Raw genomic sequence first — 22,083 nt, 5'->3', positions numbered from 1 at the left:
CATCCGGACCGGCAAACATCTTCTCCAAGCGGCATCTTCTATGTTCTTCCATCCGATGACGACCGGCTCCATCTTGAAGACCTCCAGCGCGGATCCATCCTCTTCTTCCGACGACTAGACGACGAATGACGGTTCCTTTAAGGGACGTCATCCAAGATGGCGTCCCTCGAATTCCGATTGGCTGATAGGATTCTATCAGCCAATCGGAATTAAGGTAGGAATTTTCTGATTGGCTGATGGAATCAGCCAATCAGAATCAAGTTCAATCCGATTGGCTGATCCAATCAGCCAATCAGATTGAGCTCGCATTCTATTGGCTGTTCCGATCAGGAACAGGAATAGGAATTTCAAGTATTTCTATTAAAAACACATTAAAACAGACTAAAAATGATATTGCATGTTTAAAGGTATTTGACTGGAAAGGGCTCAAAGTGAATATATATGTATATATATATATATATATATATATATATATATGTGTGTGTGTGTGTGTGTATCTGTAAATATGTGTTTAGGTGTGTATATATTTATGTATGTTTGCACATACCATACATATTTACAAATATAAACATATAAATATGCATGTATACACATGTAGAGACATATACACATACACATATTTATACATATATACTGTGTATATACTGTATATATATATATATATATATATATATATATATATATATATATATATATATATATATATGTATGTATATACACACATGTTTTTAACCCATTTTAAACATTTGTATCAATATTTAAAAGTTATGTATTTAATAACAAGTATATATATAGGTGCAATACTTTATTTTAATATGTTTTTTATTTGTTTTGTGAATTTTCTTTAGCCCTTACACTTTACTTCAGGTTTGAATTCATGCTAAATATTCGAGTGAAGTTTCAGATTTCACTCAAGTGCAGACAATAACTTTCATCATGTAATATGAGTGTATTCTCCATTGAATGTACAGGTTGTTCTAAAGCAATGTAACCCTTCTTTGGTAACTGGGATTTACCATGGACTTGTAGTGCTAATATTAGCACAGTTCAGCGATATTGCTTATCGCATCCTGTGTTATCATGAATGCTCCACGTGTAATCTGGCCTTATATTGACTATCGTGAACATGTAGTGGAACTCATTAAATTCTGGGTAATTATTCTATACTGGTTACTATATGTTTTGCTTTTTTCATAGAGATAGAAAAGTTAAATCTTCAGCTGTTTGGTATTCAAATGAGATATTTCGTCTTGGAAGCATCAAATCCCATCCAGCGATTGTTCAAAGTACATTAAATCCTGTAAAAAGAACATTTAAATTACATATCTTAATGGAAGAGTTGGTAAGTTATTTCTTTTCTATTATAAATTAAATATCACTGAGTAAAAACAAAAACACACATCAAATTTTTTTGTTGTTATTGCAATGTCATTTACTTTTTATTGATGGAGAAGCATAAATATTTTGTTACAAATATTGCCATCTATTGTATAGAAAAAAGAATACACATTTTAGGTATGCATATTTTATATTTTTATATTAATTGGATATGAAACAGATTGCATTAAGAAACAGCAAACAACTTACTTGCTTACCTTCAAAGGGCCAGTTTACGAAAGCGATATTAGCGCTCCACTGAGTTATACCAACGCACGCTAATGTCCGCTGGTATTACAAGTTGATAGCAATGCAAACGCAAGATCATGTTCACCTGGCTAGGAAGCATTGCGCTCATGAGCCTTATTACAAATAATGCTCCCGTGCTGCTGAACGTGCCTGGAGGAAATCCCGCTCTGAACCTGATTTGCTACACTATAAGTTCATTCTTTATTCTTACTCCTCTGCCCTTCACTTAGCCAAGCAAAACTACTTCTCTTCTCTCATATCTTCTCACTCCTCAAACCCTAAACATCTCTTCTCCATTTTCAAAACTCTCCCCTACACCACCCCTTTCATCTGCCTTTAGTGCTCAAGACTTGGCAGACTACTTTTTCAACAAAACACTTACCATCTGAAGTAACATCCCACCACAAGACTGCAACCTTCCATCTCCACCCCCGGTCACCCCCTCCAACACTCTCAGTACCTTCCCCCAACCACTGAGAATGAAGTGAGTTCCCTAATATCTTCCTCACAACTCACTACCTGCCCCCTTGACTCTATCCCTTCACATCTAATACCTTCTCTGTCTTCTACCCTCACCCCAGCTCTTACTCACATATTCAACCGATCCCTTACTACTGGTTCATTTCCATCATCCTTCAAACAAGCAAAGGTCACCCCATCCTCAAAAAACCCTCCCTCGACCCCAATTCTCCTGCAAACTACCGCCCCATATCACTGCTTCTGCTAGCTTCAAAAGTCCTGGAAAAACTAGTTTTCGATCACCTCACCCACTTCCTAACCTCTAACTCATTTTTTGACCTAGTGCAGCAAAGGGGGTAGGTAGGGATGGCACCAAATTGTAAATATACATACTGTATATATGATTATAAAAAAATTATATTTATGTGTTAATATGTGTATATACACATATTACCACATAAATATATATATGTATATAAGCATATACATTTATATTTACTGGGAACACACAGTTCGCATAGACCACATGTAAAGGCACTATTCTGTGACGTTTTTTTTTTCTAACACCCCACACCCACCAACTTTAAAACCCTAAAAACGGCTTTTTGCAGTTATTTTATTAAACAATAATGATGCTGCTATCTTTATTTTTCAATAAAATACATGGCACATGATTTTTGGGCTATTTGGGGCACATTTCCCAGTATGCAGGTGCTAAATTAGCACTCCACTTGTAATCTAGCCAAAAATAAGCACTCAGTGTAGCCCCTGCCTACAGCTAGATAAATGAGAAGGCTTCTTAAGTTGAATTCTGCCTCTTCTGAGCATGGGCTTAACCTGACCTCCCTTCTCTCTAGCTTTTGCTGAATAGTAAACTAGATCATGCTACTCTAGAAGATTTATGACATCAAGCTAGATACACCTTCCTGTAGAGTCCCCAGCCCCTTTGTGGGGATGTGACAGGAAATCAACACTGCACAATAAAGTTGAAACAAATACAATGATGAATAATACATATTACAATGATTTCTATTAAGTATAAGCCACTGCTTATACAATGAATCAGACACATACTATTAAAGATAGGTCTGCTATCCTACAAAGCGCTGCATGATCAGGGGCCAAGCTATTTAAAATAGGGGTTAATAAATATAATGTAGGTGGCGGCGATGTCTGGAGCGGCAGATTAGGGGTTAATAAATATAATGTAGGTGGTGACAATGTCGGGGGCGGCAGATTAGGGGTTAATAAGTTTAAGATTAGGGGTGTTTAGACTCGGGGTTCATGTTAGGGTGTTAGGTGTAAACATAACTTTTATTTCCCCATAGGAATCAATGGGGCTGCGTTACTGAGTTTTACGCTGCTTTTTTGCAGGTGTTACAATTTTTCTCAGCCGGCTCTCCCCGTTGATTCCTATGGGGAAATCATGCACGAGCACGTACGACCAGCTCACCGCTGACTTAAGCCGCGCTGGTATTGGGTATGGAGCTCAATTTTGCTCAACGCTCACTTCTTGCCTTTTAACGCCGGGTTTGTAAAAACCCGTAATACCAGCGCTGCAGGTAAGTGAGCGGTGAGATAAAAACTGCTCGTTAGCACCGCATAGCTCCTAATGCAAAACTCGTAATCTGGCCGTTAGAGATTAAAAAATTATGTGTAGTGAAAAGGCAGAATATATTGCTTATTTGTTTGTTTCTTTTTTTTTTTTGCTGTAAGATACTTTCACCTAGATTACGAGTTTTGCGCTAAACAGGGTGCGAAACGAACGCAACAAAAGTTGCGTTATTTTACCCACTCCATAACGCTACCATTATGAGTTTCTGAAAAGCCTCCTTGTGCGTGCGATATGGTGGCGTTAAGCTCCATACCGCACAAAAGCCAAGGGCTGAGAATAAGTGCTTGTGCACGCTTTCCCCCCATAGAAAAAAAACTAACACCTGAAGTACGGAATGCCGATTGCCGTAACGCAACCCGATGATGTCTATGGGGAAAAAATAGTTACGTTTAAACCTAACACCCTAACATAAACCCCTAGTCTAAACACCTCTAATCGGCCGCTCCCGACATCACCGACACCTAATTAAAGTTATTAACCCCTAATCTGTCGCTCCCGACATTGGCGCCACTAATAAAAGTTATTAACGCCTATTCCACCGCTCCCCTACATCGCCGTCACTATAATAAAGCTATTAACCCCTAATCCACCACTCCCAGACATCGTCAACACTATACTAAAGCTATTAACCTCTAATCCGCTGTTTCCCAACATCGCCGCTACTAAATAAAGTTATTAACCTCTAAACCTCCAGCCTCCCACATCTCCGCCACTAAATAAACCTATTACCCCTAAACCTCCAGCCCCCCACATCGCAAAACACAAAATTTAACTATTAACCCCTAAACCTAACACCCCCCTAACTTTACATTAAAATTGCAATATAACTATCTTTAAATAATTAAAAACTTACCTGTGAAATAAATATAAACCTAACACTAAACTATAAATTAACCAAACCTTACTATTCTAATAAAATAAAAAATACTACCAATTAAAATATTTAAATTATAAATTTAAAAAAACCTAACACTACGAAAAAATTTTTAAAAAAATCTAAATTACAACAAAAAAACAACAAATCCTACGAAAAATGTAAATTTTTTTTTTTAAAAAAAGTTTACCAAAAATAATAAACACTAAAATCATGAAAAATAAAAAACACTAACTGCTAGATTTAGAAATTTGTCGTTAACGACCCGCGTAGCTAACGCTGTTTTTTTTTTCCCCCCGTACCTTTTAAATACCGCTGGTATTTAGAGTTCACAGAAGGGCTGCGTTAGGCTCCAAAAAGGGAGCGTATAGCATAATTTACCGCCACTGCAACTCTAAATACCAGCGGTGCTTACGGACGCGGCCAGCTTCAAAAACGTGCTCGTGCACGATTCCCCCATAGGAAACAATGGGGCCGTTTGAGATAAAAAAAAAACTAATACCTGCAAAAAAGCAACGTTCAGCTCCTAACGCAGCCCCATTGTTTCCTATCGGGAAACACTTCCTAAGTCTGCACCTAACACCCTAACATGTACCCCGAGTCTAAACACCCCTAACCTTATACTTATTAACCCCTAATCTGCCGCCCCCGCTATCGCTGACCCCTGCATATTATTATTAATCCCTAATCTGCCGCTCCGTACACCACCGCAACCTACGTTATCCCTATGTACCCCTAATCTGCTGCCCTAACATCGCCGACACCTATATTATATTTATTAACCCCTAATTTGCCGCCCCCAACGTCGCCGCCACCTACCCACAATTATTAACCCCTAATCTGCCGACCGGACCTCGCCGCTACTATAATAAATTTATTAACCCCTAATCTGCCTCACTAACCCTATAATAAATAGTATTAACCCCTAATCTGCCCTCCCTAACATCACCGACACCTAACTTCAAGTATTAACCCCTAATCTGCCGACCGGACCCCACCGCTACTCTATTAAATTTATTAACCCCTAAAGCTAGGTCTAACCCCAACACTAACACCCCCCCTAAGTTAAATATAATTTTTATCTAACAAAATAAATTAACTTAAATTATTCCTATTTAAAGCTAAATACTTACCTGTAAAATAAACCCTAATATAGCTACAATATAAATTATAATTATATTGTAGCTATTTTAGGATTAATATTTATTTTACAGGTAACTTTGTATTTATTTTAACCAGGTACAATAGCTATTAAATAGTTAATAACTATTTAATAGCTACCTAGTTAAAATAATTACCAAATTACCTGTAAAATAAATCCTAACCTAAGTTACAATTAAACCTAACACTACACTATCAATAAATTAATTAAATAAAATACCTACAAATAAATACAATTAAATAAACTAACTAAAGTACAAAAAATAAAAAATAAACTAAGTTACAAAAAATAAAAAAATAATTTACAAACATTAGAAAAAGATTACAACAATTTTAAGCTAATTACACCTACTCTAAGCCCCCTAATAAAATAACAAAGCCCCCCAAAATAAAAAATGCCCTACCCTATTCTAAAATACAAATAGAAAAGCTCTTTTACCTTACCAGCCCTTAAAAGGGCCTTTTGCGGGGCATGCCCCAAAGAATTCAGCTCTTTTGCCTGTAAAAAAAAACATACAATACCCCCCCAACATTACAACCCACCACCCACATACCCCTAATCTAACCCAAACCCCCCTTAAATAAACCTAACACTAAACCACTGAAGATCTTCCTACCTTGTCTTCACCACGCTGGGTATCATCGATCGGTCCAGAAGAGGCTCCGAAGTCTTCATCCAAGCCCAAGCGGGGGCTGAAGAAGTCCATCATCGGGCTGAAGAGGTCCATCATCGGGCTGAAGTCTTGATCCAAGTGGCGGGTGAAGAAGTCCATCATCGGGCTGAAGTCTTGATCCAAGCGGGCGCTGAAGAAGTCCATCATCGGGCTGAAGTCTTCTATCAAGCGGCATCTTCAATCTTCTTTCTTCCGGAGCCATCTTCTTCCAGCCGACGCGGATCCATCCTCTTCTCCCAACGCCTACTCGCCGAATGACGGTTCCTTTAAATGACGTCATCCAAGATGGCGTCCCTCGAATTCCGATTGGCTGATAGGAGGCTATCAGCCAATCGGAATTAAGGTAGGAAAATTCAAGTTCAATCCGATTGGCTGATCCAATCAGCCAATCAGATTGAGCTTGCATTCTATTGGCTGTTCCGATCAGCCAATAGAATGCGAGCTCAATCTGATTGGCTGATTGGATCTGCCAATCGGATTGAACTTCAATCTGATTGGCTGATTCCATCAGCCAATCAGAATTTTCCTACCTAAATTCCGATTGGCTGATAGAATCCTATCAGCCAATCGGAATTCGAGGGACGCCATCTTGGATGACGTCATTTAAAGGAACCGTCATTCAGCGAGTAGGCTTCGGGAGAAGAGGATGGATCCGCGTCGGCTGGAAGAAGATGGCTGCGGAAGAAAGAAGATTGAAGATGCCGCTTGATAGAAGACTTCAGCCCGATGATGGACTTCTTCAGCGCCCGCTTGGATCAAGACTTCAGCCCGATGATGGACTTCTTCAGCCCCCGCTTGGGCTTGGATGAAGACTTCGGAGCCTCTTCTGGACCGATCGGTGATACCCGGCGTGGTGAAGACAAGGTAGGAAGATCTTCAGGGGCTTAGTGTTAGGTTTATTTAAGGGGGGTTTGGGTTAGATTAGGGGTATGTGGGTGGTGGGTTGTAATGTTGGGGGGGGTATTGTATGTTTTTTTTACAGGCAAAAGAGCTGAATTCTTTGGGGCATGCCCCGCAAAATGCCCTTTTAAGGGCTGGTAAGGTAAAAGAGCTTTTCTATTTGTATTTTAGAATAGGGTAGGGCATTTGTTTTATTTTGGGGGGCTTTGTTATTTTATTAGGGGGCTTGGGTAGGTGTAATTAGCTTAAAATTGTTGTAATCTTTTTCTAATGTTTGTAAATTATTTTTTTATTTTTTGTAACTTAGTTCTTTTTTTATTTTTTGTACTTTAGTTAGTTTATTTAATTGTATTTATTTGTAGGTATTTTATTTAATTAATTTATTGATAGTGTAGTGTTAGGTTTAATTGTAACTTATGTTAGGATTTATTTTACAGGTAATTTGGTAATTATTTTAACTAGGTAGCTATTAAATAGCTATTAACTACAGTATTTAATAGTTATTGTACCTGGTTAAAATAAATACAAAGTTACCTGTAAAATAAATATAAATCCGAAAATAGCTACAATATAATTATAATTTATATTGTAGCTATATTAGGGTTTATTTTATAGGTAAGTATTTAGCTTTAAATAGGAATAATTTATTTAATAAGAGTTATTTTATTTTGTTAGATAAAAATTATATTTAACTTAGGGGGGTGTTAGGGTTAGATTTAGCTTTAGGGGTTAATAAATTTAGCAGAGTAGCGGTGGGGTCTGGTCGGCAGATTAGGGGTTAATACTTGAAGTCGGCGATGTTAGGTAGGGCAGATTAGGGGTTAATACTATTTATTTTAGGGTTATTGAGGCGGGAGTGAGTCGGATTAGGGGTTAATAACTTTATTATAGTAACGGTGAGGTCCGGTCGGTAGATTAGGGGTTAATAAGTGTAGGTAGGTGGCGGCGATGTTGGGGGCGGCAGATTAGGGGTTAATAAATATAATGTAGGGGTCGGCGGTGTTAGGGGCAGCAGATTAGGGGTACATGGGGATAACGTAGGTTGTGGCAGTGTCCGGTCGGCAGATTAGGGGTTAAAAATTTTTATTAGAGTGGCGGCGATGTGGGGGGGCCTCAGTTTAGGGGTACATAGGTAGTTTATGGGTGTTAGTGTACTTTAGAGCACAGTAGTTAAGAGCTTTATGAACCGGCGTTAGCCCAGAAAGCTCTTAACTCCTGGCTTTTTGCTGCGACTGGAGTTTTGTCGTTAGATTTCTAATGCTCACTTCAGCCAAGACTCTAAATACCAGCGTTAGAAAGATCCCATTGAAAAGATAGGATACGCAATTGACGTAAGGGGATCTGCGGTATGGAAAAATTGCAGCTGCAAAGTGAGCGTTAGACCCTTTCCTGACTGACTCTAAATACCAGCGGTAGCCTAAAACTAGCGTTAGGAGCCCCTAACGCTGGTTTTGACGGCTAACGCCAAACTCTAAATCTAGCCGTAAGATTACAAAAAAATTAACGAAATAATCAAAAATAAAAACAATTTCACCTAATCTAATAGCCCTATAAAAATAAAAAAGTCCCACCAAAATAAAAATACCCCCTAGCTTACAATAAACTACCAATAGCCCTTAAAAGGGCATTTTGTAGGGCATTGCCCTAAATAAATCAGCTCTTTTACCTATACAAAAATACAAACTCCCCCCAACACTAAAACCCATCACACAACCAACCCCCCCAAAATAAAAAACCTAACTCTAATAAAAACCTAATTTACCCATTGCCCCTTAAGGGGCATTTGTATGGGCATTGCCCTTAAAAGGGCATTTAGCTCTTTGGCATTGCACTTAAAAGGGCATTCAGCTCATTTTCAAAAGCCCAAACCCTAATCTAAAAATAAAACCCACCCAAAAAAATAAAAAAATAACCTAACACTAACCCCAGAAGATCTACTGATGGTTTCTGAAGTCCGGACATCCATCTCCATCCAGGGGGCGAGGTCTTCATTCAGGCGGCGTCTTCTATCTTCATCCCGTCCTCTTCATACGGTCACCTCTGTACACTGAAGTTGAATGCAAGGTAGCCGTTTCAAAATGGCTTCCCTTGCATTCCTATTGGCTGATTTGATTCTTCAAATCTAAATCAACCAATAGGATGAGAGCTTCTGAAATCCTATTGGCTGTTCAAATCAGCCAATAGGATTTCAGTAGCTCTCAACCTATTGGCTGTTTTGAACAGCTAATAGGATTTCAGAAGATCTCATTTTGAAACGGCTACCTTGCATTCAACTTCTGTATACGGCGGCGACCGTATGAAGAGGACACTCCCCGCAGGATGCCTTCAGGTTCCAGGATGGCTTCGCGCCGCCGGGATGAAGATAGAAGACACCCCCTGGGATGGATGAAGACCTCGCCGCCTGGATGAATACCTCGCCGCCTGAATGGAGATGGATGTCCGGACTTCAGAAACCGTGAGTAGATCTTCTGGGGTTAGTGTTAGGTTATTTTTTAATTTTTTGGGGTGTTTTTAGATTAGGGTTTGGGCTTTGAAAAAGAGCTAAATGCCCTTTTTAGGGCAATGCAAAAGAGCTAAATGCCCTTTTAAGGGCAATGCCCATACAAATGCCCCTTTAGGGGGAATGGGTAGCTTAGTTTTTTTTAGAGATAGTTTTTTTATTTTGGTGGGTTGGTTGGGTGGTGGGTTTTACTATTGGGTGGACTTTGTATTTTTTTACAGGTAAAACAGCTGATTTCTTTAGGGCAATGCCCTACAAAAGGCCCTTTTAAGGGCTATTAGTAATTTATTGTAGACTAGTGGTGTTTTTATTTTGAGGGGGCGTTTTTATTTTTATAAGGCTAATAGATTAGGTGTAATTGTTTTTATTTTTGATAATTTCGTTATTATTTTTTTTAAGCTTAGTGTTATTTTTCGTGATTTTAGGGTTTATTATTTTTGGTAAACTTAGATTTTTTAATTTTTTTGTAGGATTTGTTGTTTTTTTTGTAATTTAGACTTTTTAATTTTTTTCGTAGTGTTAGGTTTTTTTTAAATTTGTAATTTAGATATTTTAATTGGTAGTATTTTTTATTTTATTAGAATATTAAGGTTAGGTTAATTTATAGTTTAATGTTAGGTTTATTTTTATTTCACAGGTAAGTTTAAATTTATTTAAATAGAATTATATTGTAATTTTTATTTAAAGTTAAGGGGGTGTTAGGTTTAGAGGTTAATAGTTTAATTTAGTGTTTTGCAATGTGGGGGGCTGGCGGTTTAGGGGTTAATAGGTTTATTTAGTGGCGAAGATGTGGGAGGCCGGAGGTTTAGGGTTTAATAACTTTATTTAGTGGTGGGGATGTTGGGGAGCGGCAGAATAGGAGTTAATAAATTTATTATAGTGGCAGTGATGCCAGGGAGCGGCAGAATAGGGGTTTATAAATTTTATTAGTGTCGGCGTTGTCAGGAGTGGCAGATTAGGGCTTAATAAATTTATTGAATAGATGCGATGTGGGTGGGCGGCAGATTAGGGGTTAATAAGTTTAACCCCTTAGTGACCGAGGACGTGCAGGGTGCGTCCGAAAAAAAAGGCAGTTAACGCCTGACGACGTACCCTGCACGTCCTCGGCTAAAGTGAGTGCTGGAAGCGATCAAGATCGCTTCCAGACACTATAACAGTACCGCAGAGATGCCTCGATGTCTAGGCATCCCTGCAGTGCAGTTCCGGAGTGCCGGGACCGGATTGATCACTCCCCCTTGAGTGATCACTTCCGGTTTTGCTCCACGTGGAGCCCGGCAGTGCAGCAGAGCATCGGAAGCGATCGGACACGCTTCCGATGCTCTGCTAGTGTGCTAAGTGCCTCGGTGGGTCGAGGCACTTAGTTAGTATATAAAAAAAATAAAAAATGTGTTAAAAAAAAAAACGGTAATAAAATAAAAAAGCCCCCACATATAGCCCCCCCTCCCCCATGAGGCTTCCAAAATGGCGATGCCCAGTGCATCATGGGGCCTCTGGGGGTGTCCCTAGCCTGCCTCATCATAGGGGCAAGCTAGGGTCACCCAATCTGAGCCTTCCCACAAAAAAAAATAATAATAATAAAATCTCCCATTTGTCTGATCAGGTCAATATTTGTAAATATTGACTCTGATCAGTGTGGATCTCCCTCCCTCTCCTTACTTGTGATTTTGTTGGAGAGAGAGAGAGACCTGTATTTTAGCAGAGAGAGATTTATTTCTTTTATTTGTTAAAAAATTTAAAATCCAAAGGCTCTTTTTAGAGCCATTAACCCCTAGCTTGCCAGTGATCACTATAAATCACTGGCAGTAGCACAGCTGCACTTTTTTTTGCTGTCTGTGCATTTTTTTAGGGGTTAATTTTTGTTGTTGTATTTTTTTTTTAAAAAAACCAAAGGCTCCTTTCAGAGCCATTTAGCTAATTTAATTTAATTTAAAGAGTATTTAACCCCTAGCTTGCCAGTGATCGCTATAAATCACTGGCATTAGCATAGCTGTACTTTTTTTTAAAAAACCCAAAGGCCATTTAGTTAATTAATTAATTTTGGTTTTCTGTGACATATACAATAATGTCAAAGAAAACATATAGTGCTGAGGAGGCATATGCCATCCTTGCCTCAGAGTCAGATGCCTCTATGTCTGACTCATCATTAGATTCAGTCTCAACTGATAGTGATGTATCTGTGGCTGCTAGCCCCCCTGCCAGCCCCCCTGCCAGCCCCCCTGCTAGCCCCCCTGCCAGCCCCCCTGCTAGAAGGAGGCGTGTTGCTGCCATTGCCGCTGAAGAGTGGGTAACGCCTCATCTCCAGAGGCCAGATATCCCACCCTTCACAGCAAATGCTGGCATAAATATAGATGTGGCAGGTTTTAGCCCCCAACAGTATAAAATCTGCCCCCTGATTACCCACTTTTCTGCCAGGTTTGCAGAGGCTTATACACCTGGAAGGAATATATGCGTTGATGAATCCCTGATGAAGTATAAGGGAAGGCTGGGATTCAAGCAGTATATTCCTTCCAAGCGCTCCAGGTATGGGGTAAAGGTGTATAAGCTCTGTGAGAGCGAGACTGGGTATACTCAGGCCTTCCGGGTGTATGAGGGAAAGGATAGCCACCTTGACCCTCCAGGTTGCCCAGAACATATGGGAACCACTGGCAAGATTGTCTGGGACCTGATATTACCCCTAATGAACAAAGGGTATCACTTGTACTTAGACAATTTTTATACAAGTGTCCTTTTGTTCAAGCTACTGTATTGCTTTGATACAGTAGCTTGCGGTACTATTAAAAAGAACCGCACAGGTTTCCCAGGACAACTTGTACGCACCCGGCTACAAAGGGGGGAGACCTCAGCTCTGCGCCAAGAGGAGCTGTTGGCACTTAAGTACAGAGACAAGAAGGATGTTTACCTTCTTACCACCATCCACACAGAGAGGACGGTGGCGGTCTCTGTACGTGGCAGAGCTGAGATCATAAGGAAGCCAGTGTGCATCAAGTCTTATAACCGGCATATGGGTGGGGTTGATCTGGCAGATCAGCTGCTGCAGCCCTACCTAATTATGAGGAAGACAAGGGCCTGGTACAAAAAGGTTGCAATTTACCTAATGCAGATTGCAACCCACAACGCTTTTTTGTTGTTCAAAAAAGCAAACCCCGGAATGAAACAGACTTTTTTACAATTTCAGCTCCAGATCATTTCGGGGATTTTGTACCATGATGCACCTGCTCCCCGGGCGGTGATGGGAGAGAGCAGAGTTGGGGCTACTCATTTTATTTTTAAAATCCCCCCTACTGCCGCAAAGCAGAGACCACAAAAAAATGCAGAGTCTGTACCAAGAGGGGGCAGAGAAGGGACACTATATATCACTGTCCTGATTGCCCTGGACAGCCTGGACTCTACATTGGGGACTGCTTCAAGCGGTACCATAGAATGGTCAATTTTTAAAAAATAAATACATTTGCTGTTATTTTTTTTTGTTATGTTTACTGTTAAATTTTTTGTTGTTATTTTTTTACTTTTAATGTGCCAGATTTTTACATTTCACTAATATATTTTTTCTTCTAAAATGGGGTTGTTCTTTTTTTTTTTTTTTTACAAAAACCCCTGTCAAACCTATGCATGGGGGACATAGGTGTTCTCAAGGTGCCTTGCAGAAAACAACCTGTAGTATTTATTTTGCACTAACTTACAACAGTCTCTCCTAAATCATAGTCAAAAAGCAATGTGTGTGTAAAAATGAAAATTGAAAAATTGCCACCATACACTTTCTCCAATTTTTTTGGCTAAAACGGTTGCTTCAAAGGCATCAAAGCACACCATATACAATACCTTGGGGTGTCAACATTTCAAAAATATACACTTTCATGGCAATTAATAAAAGTGGGGTTTACAATAGGCCCCAAACTAAAGATAGGCCTAACAGAAGAAATACTCTCACTTAATAACTAAAATCACAAGTCATAAAATTGTAAGATAACCTTCCCAAAATCCTGGCAAACCTATGCATGGGGGGCATAGGTGTACTCAGGGTACACTTTCTCCAATTTTTTTGGCTAAAACAGTTACTTCAAATGCATCAAAGCACACCATATACAATACCTTGGGGTGTCAACATTTAAAAAATATGCACATTCATGGAAACAAATAAATTGGGGTATGTTAAAATACCCCCAAAAAGAAAATAGGCAAAGAAAATATGTTAAATGTGAAAAAAAAAATTACAAACGCATGTTGGACATTTGGCATTACACCCCCCGAACAAGCCAAGAAACTTATGCATAGGTGGTATCACTGTACTCAGGAGATGTTGGTGAACACATATTGGGGTCTTCTTTGGCAGTAACACATAACAGGAGCTGAGAATTCATGTCTAAAGTACAATGTGTGTGAAAAATAACACACAAAAAATGACTGCCCAATAGTTTGACAAAGACTGGTGGTTGAATTAGTGAATGGAAAGTGTTAAAATACCAGCATTTGAAATACCCTAGGGTGTCTACTTTTCAAAAATATATGGTTTGATGGGGGTAAATTACATTGGCCGGCTTCAGAAATGTCCTACATAAGACATGGGTGCATGGGATGTGAAAATTCCAAGTTGAAAAACTGGAATGCGCCCCCTAAAATTAAGGCCTTTTAGCCCCCAGAGAACCCAACACACCTATACATGGGTGGTATCACTGTGCTCAGGAGATGTTGTTGAATACATATTGAGGTGTTTTCTGGCAGTAACACATAACAGGGACTGAGAATATATGCCTAAAGTACAATGTGTGTGAAAAATAACACAAAAAAAATGACTACCCAAAAGTTTGACAAAGACTAGTGGTTGAAATAGTGCATGGAAAGTGTTAAAATAACAGCATTTTAAATACCCTAGGGTGTCTACTTTTCAAAAATATATGGTTTGATGAGGGTAATTTACATTGCCCGGCTTCAGAAATGTCCCAAATAGGACATGGGTGCATGATGACAGATATGAAAATTCCAAGTTGAAAAACTGGAATGCGCCCCCTAAAATTAAGGCCTTTTAGCCCCCAGAGAACCCAACACACCTATACATGGGTGGTATCACTGTGCTCAGGAGATGTTGTTGAATACATATTGAGGTGTTTTCTGGCAGTAACACATAACAGGGACTGAGAATATATGCCTAAAGTACAATGTGTGTGAAAAATAACACAAAAAAAATGACTACCCAAAAGTTTGACAAAGACTAGTGGTTGAAATAGTGCATGGAAAGTGTTAAAATAACAGCATTTTAAATACCCTAGGGTGTCTACTTTTCAAAAATATATGGTTTCATAAGGGTAATTTACATTGCCCGGCTTCAGAAATGTCCCAAATAGGACATGGGTGCATGATGACAGATATGAAAATTCCAAGTTGAAAAACTGGAATGCGCCCCCTAAAATTAAGGCCTTTTAGCCCCCAGAGAACCCAACACACCTATACATGGGTGGTATCACTGTGCTCAGGAGATGTTGTTGAATACATATTGAGGTGTTTTCTGGCAGTAACACATAACAGGGACTGAGAATATATGCCTAAAGTACAATGTGTGTGAAAAATAACACAAAACAAATGACTACCCAAAAGTTTGACAAAGACTAGTGGTTGAAATAGTGCATGGAAAGTGTTAAAATAACAGCATTTTAAATACCCTAGGGTGTCTACTTTTCAAAAATATATGGTTTGATGAGGGTAATTTACATTGCCCGGCTTCAGAATTGTCCCAAATAGGACATGGGTGCATGATGACAAATGTAAAAATTCCAAGTTGAAAAACTGGAATGCGCCCCCTAAAAATGAGGCCTTTTAGCCCCCAGAGAACCCAACACACCTATACATGGGTGGTATCACTGTACTCAGGAGATGTTGTTGAATACATATTGAGTTTTTTTTTGGCAGTAACAAATAACAGGGACTGAGAATATATGCCTAAAGTACAATGTGTGTGAAAAATAATGCAAAAAAATGACTACCTAAAAGTTTGACAAAGACTAGTGGTTGAATTAGTGCATGGAAAGTGTTAAAATACCAGCATTTGAAATACCCTAGGGTGTCTACTTTTCAAAAATATATGGTTTGATGGGGGTAATTTACATTGGCCGGCTTCAGAAATGTCCCAAATAGGACATGGGTGCATGATGACAGATGTGAAAATTCCAAGTTGAAAAACTGGAATGCGCCCCCTAAAATTAAGGCCTTTTAGCCCCCAGAGAACCCGACACACCTATACATGGGGGGTATCACTGTACTCAGAAGATGTTGTTGAACACATATTGAGGTGTTTTTGGTCAGTAACATATAACAGGAACTGAGAATCCATGCCTAAAGTACAATGTGTGTGAAAAATAACACAAAAAAATGACTACCTAAAAGTTTGACAAAGACTTGTGGTTGAATTAGTGCATGGAAAGTGTTAAAATACCAGCATTTGAAATACCCTAGGGTGTCTATTTTTCAAAAATATATGGTTTGATGGGGGTAATTTACATTGGCCGGCTTCAGAAATGTCCCAAATAGGACATGGGTGCATGATGACAGATGTGAAAATTCCAAGTTGAAAAACTGGAATGCGCCCCCTAAAATTAAGGCCTTTTAGCCCCCAGAGAACCCGACACACCTATACATGGGTGGTATCACTGTACTCAGAAGATGTTGTTGAACACATATTGAGGTGTTTTTGGTCAGTAACATATAACAGGAACTGAAAATCCATGCCTAAAGTACAATGCGTGTGAAAAATAACACACCAAAATGACTACCCAAAAGTTTGACAAAGACTGGTGGTTGAATTAGTGCATGCAAAGTGTTAAAATACCAGCATTTGAAATACCCTAGGGTGTCTACTTTTTAAAAATATATGGTTTGATGGGGGTAATTTGCATTGTCCGGCTTCAGAAATGTCTGAAATAGGACATGGGTGCATGATGACAGATGTGAAAATTCCAAGTTAAAAAACTGGAATGCGCCCCCAAAAAATAAGGCCTTTTAGCCCCCAGAGAACCCAACAGACCTATACATGGGTGGTATCACTGTACTCAGGAGATGCTGCTGAAGACATATTGGGGTGTTATTTGGCAGTAACCCTTAACGTTCTCAGTAAATGTATTCTTGAATTGCTATTTTGTCAAAAAATCACCAAAAACTTTGGCATAGATTGGTGGTAAAATAGTTGCATGGAAAGAGTCAAAATACCCCATGTTTAATACCTTAGGTTGTGTTCTTTTAAAAAATATATATATGTGAAGGGTTAATCAGGGATTCCTGACAGATATCAGTGTTCCAATGTAACTATCGCTAATTTTTTTAAAAAAAATTTGGAAATAGCAAAGTGCTACTTGTACTTATTGCCCTATAACTTGCAAAAAAAGCAAAGAACATGTAAACATTGAGTATTTCTAAACTCAGGACAAAATTTAGAAACTATTTAGCATGGGAGTTTTTTGGTAGTTGTTGAAATGTAGGAGATTTTGAGGGTCAAAGTTAGAAAAAGTGTGTTTTTTTCAATTTTTTCCTCATATTTTATAAATTTTTTTATAGTAAATTATAAGATATGATGAAAATAATGGTATCTTTAGAAAGTCCATTTAATGGCGAGAAAAACGGTATATAATATGTGTGGGTACAGTAAATGAATAAGAGGAAAATTACAGCTAAACACAAACACCGCAGAAATGTAAAAATAGCCTTGGTCCCAAACGGACAGAAAATGGAAAAGTGCTGCGGTCATTAAGGGGTTAATATAGTGTTTGCTATGCGGGAGGGTGGCGGTTTAGGGGTTAATAGGTAGTTTATGGGTGTTAGTGTACTTTGTAACACTTTAGTTATGAGTTTTGTGAAACATTTTGGTGGCACAAAACTCATAACTACTGCTCTCTGATGGCGGTATGGATTGTGTCGGTATAGGCTGTAACGCAAGCTTTTTAGCTTCACCACACAACCTGTAATACCGGCGCTATGGAAATCCCACACAAAAACATAATTTTGACGTTGTGTTACAGGCTAAGATCCTTGTGGTATAGCTTTACCGACAGGACTCCCAATAGCGGCGTTACTGCTTTTACGCTGAAATTGCCATTTTTCAGCATTAAGAGCCGCAACGCAAAACTCGTAATCTAGGTGCTTGTTTGGTGTAAGCATTGTGCTTTATCCACCCTCACTAAAGTGACCATAAAAGCAAATTCTCTATCCTATTTTCTGTAAATTACATAAACCAGCTACATACATAGACATTATTAAAGGGACGTGAAACCCAATTTTTTTCTTTCATGATTCAGATAGAGATTACAATTTTAAACAACTTTCTAATTTACTTCTATTATCTAATTTGTTTCATTCTCCTGGTATCATTTGTTGAAGGAGCAGCAATGCACTAATGGTTTCTAACTGAACTCATGGGTAAGCCAATCACAATCTATATATATATATATATATATATATATATATATATATATATATATATATATATATATATATATATATATATATATATATGCAGCCACCAATCAACAGCTAGAACCTAGGTTCTCTGCTGCTCATGAGTTTGCCTAGATAAACCTTTCAGCAAAGGATAACAAGAGAAGGAAGCACATTAAATAATAGAAGTAAATTGGAAAGTTGTTTGAAATTGTATTCTCTATCTGAATCATGAATGAAAAATGTTGGGTTTCATGTCCCTTTAATTGCTTAGAGCAGTGGACAAACTCATTTACAGCTAGCTCTGATTGTCTACAATTAATATAAGGAAAAAAAAGAAAATGTTGCAAGTTATTAGAGGGCAATTGTAGTGTTACAATGACATGCTTTAATCTGTATTTTAAGCATGTAATGTTAACACTATTGGTTCTGTAATAAAGTGTTTAACTCCCCTAAAAGTAGTGAGCTCTAGTTTTCATGTGCTAGTTGCAGTGTAATATCTATGTTAAAAAATGATGAGAAATCTCAAATATCTTCATATTCATACAGTATTTGCAACATTTTGCTTGCACTAGCTCTGAAAGTAAACAAACCTTCTATAGAGAGAGATAATAAAAACACAGGCCTCGATCCGATTTGCAGCGTCGCCCGCAAAAGCCGGCGACGCCAAATTTTGCGCTGGTTTGGTATCACATATACGGCGTAACATAGAAGTTACGCTCATATATTTCTGCCTTTGGTCGTAGTTTTTTGGCCCATAGACAGGTATACCAAATCATCGCAGTTTGGTATTCGATATACAGTGTAAGGACTTACGTGGCGAAAATGGAGAAATCTTACTCCATTTTCACATCGCCACAAATTGCAGGCGTAGTAAGCCTTACGCTGTGTATTGGAGCCCCGTAACTCCCTAAACTACCTGCAAAATAAAACCTAACACCTAACGCATGCACAATGTCTATCTACCTGTCAACCACAAACTGCAAAATAAAACCTAACACCTAATGCATGCGCAATGTCTATCTACCTGTCAACCGCGATCCTAGTATGTAACCCCTAAACCGCCGCTCCCGGACGCCGCCGCCACCTACATTAACTAGCCCCTAATGTGAGCCCCTTACTCCGCCGCCACCTACATTACCTACCCCCTAATGTGAGCCCCTTACACCGCCGCCACCTACATTACCTACCCCCTAATGTGAGCCCCTTACATCGCTACCACCTACATTACCTATCCCCTAATGTGATCTCCTTACACCACCGCCACCTACATTACCTACCCCCTAATGTGAGCTCCTACCCAGCCGCTATATTAAAATTATTAACCCCTAATCTAATCCCCCTACCCCGCTGCCAGCTATATTAAAATTATTAACCCTTAATTTAATCCCCCTACACCGCCGCCAGCTATATTAAATTAATTAACCCTTAAAATACTAAAATATCCCTACCACTAAACCTAAGTCTAACCCTACAAATAGCCCTGAAAAGGGCTTTTTGCGTGGCATTACCCCAAAGTAAACAGCTCTATTGCCAGCCCTTAAAAGGGCCTTTTGCGGGCCATTGCCCCAAAGTAATCAGCTCTTTTACCAGCCCTTAAAAGGCCTTTTTGCAGGGCATTGTCACAAAGTAATCAGCTCTTTTGCCTGTAATCTAAATCCCCCTACACCGCCGCCACCTATAATAAATGTATTACCCCCTAATCTAATCCCCCTACACTGCCACCACCTATATTAAAATTATTAACCCCTTATCTAATCCCCCTACACCGCCGCCACCTATATTAACTATATTAACCCTAATTATATATATATATATTAACTATATTAACCCTATCTAACTCTAACACCCCTAACTTAATTATTATTAAAATAAATCTAAATAATATTAATAATATTAACTAAATTATTCCTATTTAAATCTAAATACTTACCTATAAAATAAACCCTAAGATATTTTACGGTTTATACTTATTTGACAGGTAACTTGGTATTTATTTTAACTAGGTACAATAGCTATTAAATAGTTAATAACTATTTAATAGCTACCTAGTTAAAATAATTACCAATTTACCTGTAAAAGAAATCCTAACCTAAGTTACAAATACACCTACACTATCAATAAATTAAATAAACTACAAATATCTAAACTAAAATACAATTAAATACACTAAACTAAATTACAAAAAAAACACACTAAATTAAAAAAAATAAAAAAAGATTACAAGAATTTTAAGCTACTTACACCTAATCTAAGCCCCCTAATAAAATAATAAAGCCCCCCAAAATAAAAAAATGCCCTACCCTATTCTAAATTAAAAAGTAACCAGCTCTTTTACCATCCCTTAAAAGGGCTTTTTGCGGGGCATTTCCCCAAAGTAATCAGCTCTTTTGCCTGTAAAAAAACACACAATACCACTCCCCAACATTACAACCCACCACCCACATACCCCTACTCTAAACCCACCCAAATCCCCCTTAAAAAAACCTAACACTAACCCCCAGAAGATCTCACTACCTTGAGTCGTCTTCACCCAGCCAGGCCGAACTCTTCATCCAGATGTGGTCCTCCATCCCGGTGATGTCTTCATCCAAGCGGCAAAGAAGAGGTCTTCCATCCCGGCGATGTCTTCATCCAAGCGGCAAAGAAGAGGTCCTCCATCGGGGCGAAATCTTCCTCCAAGCGGCATCTTCAATCTTCTTTCTTCCGACCTCCGACGCGGAACATCCAGCTGGCCCGACGACTGAAAGACGAATGAAGTTTCCTTTAAATGACGTCATCCAAGATGGCGTCCCTCGAATTCCGATTGGCTGATAGGATTCTATCAGCCAATTGGCATTAAGGTAAGAAAATTCAATCAGCCAATCAGATTCAAGTTCAATCCGATTGGCTGATCCAGCTCGCATTTTATTGGCTGTTCCGATTAAGGTTAATATAGTTAATATAGGTGGCGGCGCTGTAGGGGGATTAGATTAGGGGTTAATAATTTTAATATAGCTGGCGGCGTTGTAGGGGGATTAGATTAGGGGGTAATACATTTATTATAGGTGGCGGCGGTGTAGGGGGATTTAGATTACAGGCAAAAGAACTGATTACTTTGTGACAATGCCCCGCAAAAAGCCCTTTTAAGGGCTGGTAAAAGAGCTGATTACTTTGGGGCAATGGCCCGCAAAAGGCCCTTTTAAGGGCTGGCAATAGAGCTGTTTACTTTGGGGTAATGCCACGCAAAAAGCCCTTTTCAGGGCTATTTGTAGTGTTAGACTTAGGTTTAGTGGTAGGGATATTTTAGTATTTTAGGGGTTAATTAATTTAATATAGCTGGCGGCGGTGTAGGGGGATTAAATTAGGGGTTAAATTTTTTTAATATAGCTGGCGGCGGGGTAGGGGGATTAGATTAGGGGTTAATAATTTTAATATAGCTGGCGGCGGGGTAGGAGCTCACATTAGGGGGTAGGTAATGTAGGTGGTGGCGGAGTAAGGGGCTCACATTAGGGGGTAGTTAATATAGGTGGCAGCGGTGTAAGGAGATCACATTAGGGGGTAGGTAATGTAGGTGGCGGCGGAGTAAGGGGCTCACATTAGGGGGTAGTTAATATAGGTGGCGGCGGTGTAAGGAGATCACATTAGGGGGTAGGTAATGTAGGTGGTGGCGGAGTAAGGGGCTCACATTAGGGGGTAGTTAATGTAGGTGGCGGCGGGGTCCAGGAGCGGCGGTTTAGGGGTTAATAACTTTATTAGGTGCGGCGGGGTCCGGGAGCGGCGGTTTAGGGGTTAATGCATTTATTATTAGGAGAGTGAGGGGGGATAGCGGATAGAGGGGTATACGTGTCGGGCTATGTTTGGGAGGCGTGTTAGACAG

At 39.1% G+C, this 22,083-nt stretch overlaps 1 protein-coding gene across 1 annotated transcript in view; it reads right to left on the bottom strand.

Moving 5' to 3' along the window:
• Window positions 1-804: 804 nt before the first annotated feature.
• LOC128655353 (phospholipid scramblase family member 5-like) overlaps window positions 805-22,083 on the bottom strand; it is a 123,141-nt gene continuing 101,862 nt past the window's right edge. Inside the window, exon 7 of the mRNA XM_053709002.1 lies at window positions 805-1,298. Within this exon, the coding sequence (XP_053564977.1) occupies window positions 1,260-1,298 (39 nt within the window). The 3' untranslated portion in view covers window positions 805-1,259. The remainder of the gene's footprint in view (window positions 1,299-22,083) is intronic.

This window comes from Bombina bombina, chromosome 4, assembly GCF_027579735.1.
Source record: "Bombina bombina isolate aBomBom1 chromosome 4, aBomBom1.pri, whole genome shotgun sequence".
Lineage (NCBI taxonomy): Eukaryota > Metazoa > Chordata > Amphibia > Anura > Bombinatoridae > Bombina > Bombina bombina.
Note: the sequence above shows the minus strand (reverse complement) of the source record. Positions and strands in the feature narration are given on the sequence as shown.